This window comes from Myotis lucifugus, unplaced genomic scaffold, assembly GCF_000147115.1.
Source record: "Myotis lucifugus unplaced genomic scaffold, Myoluc2.0 scaffold_3, whole genome shotgun sequence".
NCBI classification, from domain to species: Eukaryota; Metazoa; Chordata; class Mammalia; order Chiroptera; family Vespertilionidae; genus Myotis; species Myotis lucifugus.
In genome coordinates, this window is record NW_005871051.1 from 7,423,962 (window position 1) to 7,427,850 (window position 3,889).

The 3,889-nt window shown below is 41.1% G+C and overlaps 1 protein-coding gene across 1 annotated transcript; it reads right to left on the minus strand.

The window, feature by feature from the left end:
• Nucleotides 1–1,428: 1,428 nt before the first annotated feature.
• On the minus strand, nucleotides 1,429–3,748 carry LOC102436100 (T-cell surface glycoprotein CD1a-like). The gene is made up of 5 exons (XM_023763193.1): nucleotides 3,688–3,748; nucleotides 3,064–3,327; nucleotides 2,341–2,619; nucleotides 1,852–2,130; nucleotides 1,429–1,526 (listed from the first exon to the last, which is right to left on the minus strand). Exons 1-5 carry the CDS (start codon nucleotides 3,746–3,748, stop codon nucleotides 1,429–1,431), a joined length of 981 nt encoding a protein of 326 aa, XP_023618961.1.
• Between the last annotated feature and the right edge of the window lie 141 nt (nucleotides 3,749–3,889).

The window sequence follows — 3,889 nt, forward strand, 5'->3', positions numbered from 1 at the left end:
TGATAAAAACCTGTAAATTTACTGGTTTTGATCAAGACTTGTGTGATTTTTGTGAGCAGTTATGTTTTTTAAAATATCTGTTTTTCCTTTTTGGTTAATATTGTGAGCATGGATGCCAAAATTATTTTTGATGTAGATTCTTCATGTTGTTTAAAATGTTCTTACACTTATGACAAGCCAAATCTGCCTTACAGAAGGTGCTATTGCTACCTGTGTAAACTGGCAACTAGACAGGCTTTTTCTTTTCAATGGTTGGCTTTACTCGAAGGTATTAAAAAAAATGGCAGAATTTGTAGCCTTGGGGGTATGTCCAAGTTTAGGACTGAGTTGTCAAGATTTTCTTTTGTTAAAGGAAATAACAGAAAAATTGCCACTACTGCATATACTGTACTATTCTAAACTTAAGATTCATTACTTGATGCTTGTGCCAGTGCAGTGAACTGGATCAGTGTAAGTGCTGAATTTCCTGTGTACTTTTATGCATATTGCCTCAAATTTTCTTTTCTTACACCTAGAGCCTGAATTAACTTATTAATAGTATATTCTTTTTCACAAATTGACAAAAAAATGCGTTTGTGTTAAGTAGCAGGATATATAATATGGTCACTTGTTACTTCCTTGTTTTCTCCTTCCTTGCTCTAAAACTTAGGTACCTGATCTTAGTGGTAAATGCTAAGCAAACTTAACACAGGCTTTTATTGAAAGCATATTACATACAGTTATACACTTTGAAAATGATACAAATTTTAAAAAGACATAGACTTTTCTTTCAAGCTTAAAAATTAGAAGGTGAATAGGGGCTTACATGACTGCTACAAAGGATAAAAAGTGAGAAGTAGATTCAGCAAAGTCCACTGATAAGCGTGGTGGGAGTTCAGACGCTGCTTCCATTTGTGAATCAGGGAAGGCCCCATAAAGAGGTGACATCTGAAATGGGCCTGAGATTCATCAATTTTTCAATATGTAGCGGTTGCTAGGATCTCATTTCATCTAGAGTTAAAATAAGAGTTTTATAATCTCCGACCCAGGTCAGAAAATAAAATTACCTTTAGTTTATATTAATAAGTAACCGTTAAACACACAAATAACAACACATAAACAACCAAAGTTGTACATGGAGAGCTGAACGGACATTATCGCCATGCTGTGTTTAAATATGTCTGGAATCCCAGGGCTGCTGGATCTCATTCCAAAGGAAGAAGAATGGCAGGAAGCTCACAGTGTGACCTAATAAGAACAGAGATGAAAGTTACTCTGCATGAGGAGGAGGTGAGAATTGAAGAGTGAAAGGAAAGGGACTATTAAAGAACTAAGAGGAGAGAGAGAGAGAGAGAGAGAGAGAGAGAGAGAGAGAGAGAGAGAGAGAGAGAGAAGTGGGAAGACAAGTAGAGAGTGTGTGAAAGAACAGGAGAGATGGGAATGAAAAACTCACCAGCGCTTCCTAAGCCAAAATGCAAGAGCTGTCAGAAGGACCAAGGGCACCATCACTGCCAAGATGATCCAGCCCACGGAGTTATGATGATGTTCTGTGGGTTTGGGTGCACACAAGGTGTCATTTCAATCCCACCCCCTGTTTACTGCCTTTCCCTGGTCTGCCTTTTTTATTTGAGTGTTTGTCTCACAATCTTTCTTTTTTTTTCCTCTCTCCTCCCTCTTCAGAGTTGAATTTTTCATATAACCTTCAACATCTTCCTATTTCTGCAGGTCATTCATTTTCAACTCTTTTATTTATTGAACTATTTTCATTCTTTTGGGTCTGGAGTCCATAAATCCCAAATGTTTTACTTGGGTCTCCTGCTCTGCTTGTGGACCATCTACCCATACCCCAGTGTGGGCCCCAGTGTTTCTTACCCAAGTAGAGGAGGATGTCCTGGCCTCCTAGGCTGCTATGTCTCACCCGGCAATACAGGCCAGATGTCTCAGTGGCTTCCACATCCAGGAAAACCTGAAGGTACCATGTGCCATCAGCATTGGGCAAGATACCACTTTGTTGAGTGCCCTGTTGTACTTGTTCACCTCGCATCCACTTTACCCAAATTGGCTTTGGATGGAAGCCAGAGACATGGCAAACCAGCATCTGACGGTCAGGACCAGGATTGGGGCCAGTGGACAGCCAGGCCTCTGGTTTTACTGCAGAGAACAGGAGAGATACTCAGATAAGGACTCTAACACAGATTTGGAGGTTCATATCTTCATATCAGCTTAGACAGATACATCTACCACATGCTTGGAATTCATCATGGATTACCCTTATCCCTCTTCACTCCTTATCCTCAATTTAAAGGGAAGGTGGGAAGGTGTAATTATAGAAAATTCTTGGAGGAAGGATATGGGACTGACCTTCTCTCTGGAGATCGAACTTCCCTGCATCAAGAATACTCGAGAGGAAACGTGGGCAGGTGTCACTGAGAATCCTCTGTATTATTTTGTTGGCGATGTGGTACTGACTGATTCGTCTACACATAAGCTGAGCTTTAATTTCATCCTGTACAGATGGCCACCATGAATTGTTCTGGAAGTGCAGGAACTCTGTTCCTTGATAAGCAACTTGCAGGAAGACTACCTTGCCTTCTCCAGGGTGCAGCTCACAGCCTGCTATTATCTGAATATCAAAGGGATCTAGGGAAGAAGGGTTGTAAATTAGAGGAAAGAGTGAGTAAAGATGAAATTTGTGGAAGCAAAAAAAAAGGAAGTAAAAGAGTAGTTTGGGGGATTTGAGGTAATTGAACAAAGTTTGGTTTGATCAGAAGTTCAGAAAAAGTGTGATTGGTGGTAGTTGAAGGTGAGGGAAAAAATGAATGACTTCTTTTTTTGGAAATAGAAGTGAGCAATTGTTGAAAGAAGGTGACATAAATGGTGAGAGCAAGAGAATAAGGAAGCATGTAGTATGAGAGTTGTGATTATAATAACCCAGGGTGAATGAAATGCAATAGGTTACAATAAATGTACAGACAGAGAATGTTGAAGAGATTGAATGTGGGGGAAATTGAAATAAGGAACTCATTGAGACACACACCCCTCACCCATCACATTGCATCTCCCCATTTTGCGAATTGAACTTACATTTAAGCTGCCATTGACTGGCATGTCTGTGAAGTTCGTGTGGCATTTCAATGGAGAACAAACGGTGGAACTCTATCAGTTTATTTATCTCTTCCTTGCTGAAGTTCCCATGGGACCAAGGACGCAGGAAAATAACTCTGCCAAAGGTGTCCCAGCCATGAGTCTGCAAATCACCCAACCAAAGAGAATTCCGACTTTTCACCCAGGAATGGTTGTAGAAGGATGAGCTGTGGATCAGTTTGAAGGTGAACTCCTCCTGGAAGGCTGTGGCAAAAGAACACAGAGAATGAGGAGAAGAAAAGGCATCGGGAAGGAGAGAGAATGAAGAAAGGTGCCAGGAAGGAAACACTTAGAATGTGGAGATAAGGGAAGCCATGGCTACCTCAGCAGACATTCAGCTGCCCAGGGCCCCAGGCTTTACAAACAACCTTCAGAAGGGCACAGCGTCCCAGAGTACAGGATACTGAGAACTACGCTAACATTCTACTCTCCAGGTATGTTCTGAGGACACCACACACACACACACACACACACACACACACACACACACAGACACACACACACACACACACACAAACACACACACAATTTTGCACCCAACAGGGCAGAGGCCAAAGTTCTTACCATCATCATTGTCACCAGCTGTGAGGAGAACAGCTAGCAATGGAATTTGCAGAAACAGCATTTCAGTTATAGATGTATTCTTCTCTGAAAGTTTGCCTTTAGCTTCTGTTTAAATAAACTACTCCACAATACTCCTATTCTGACTTCTTCATCTAACAACAGACCAAAAAAAAAAAAAAAAAACAGGGCAGCTTCCCTTCCC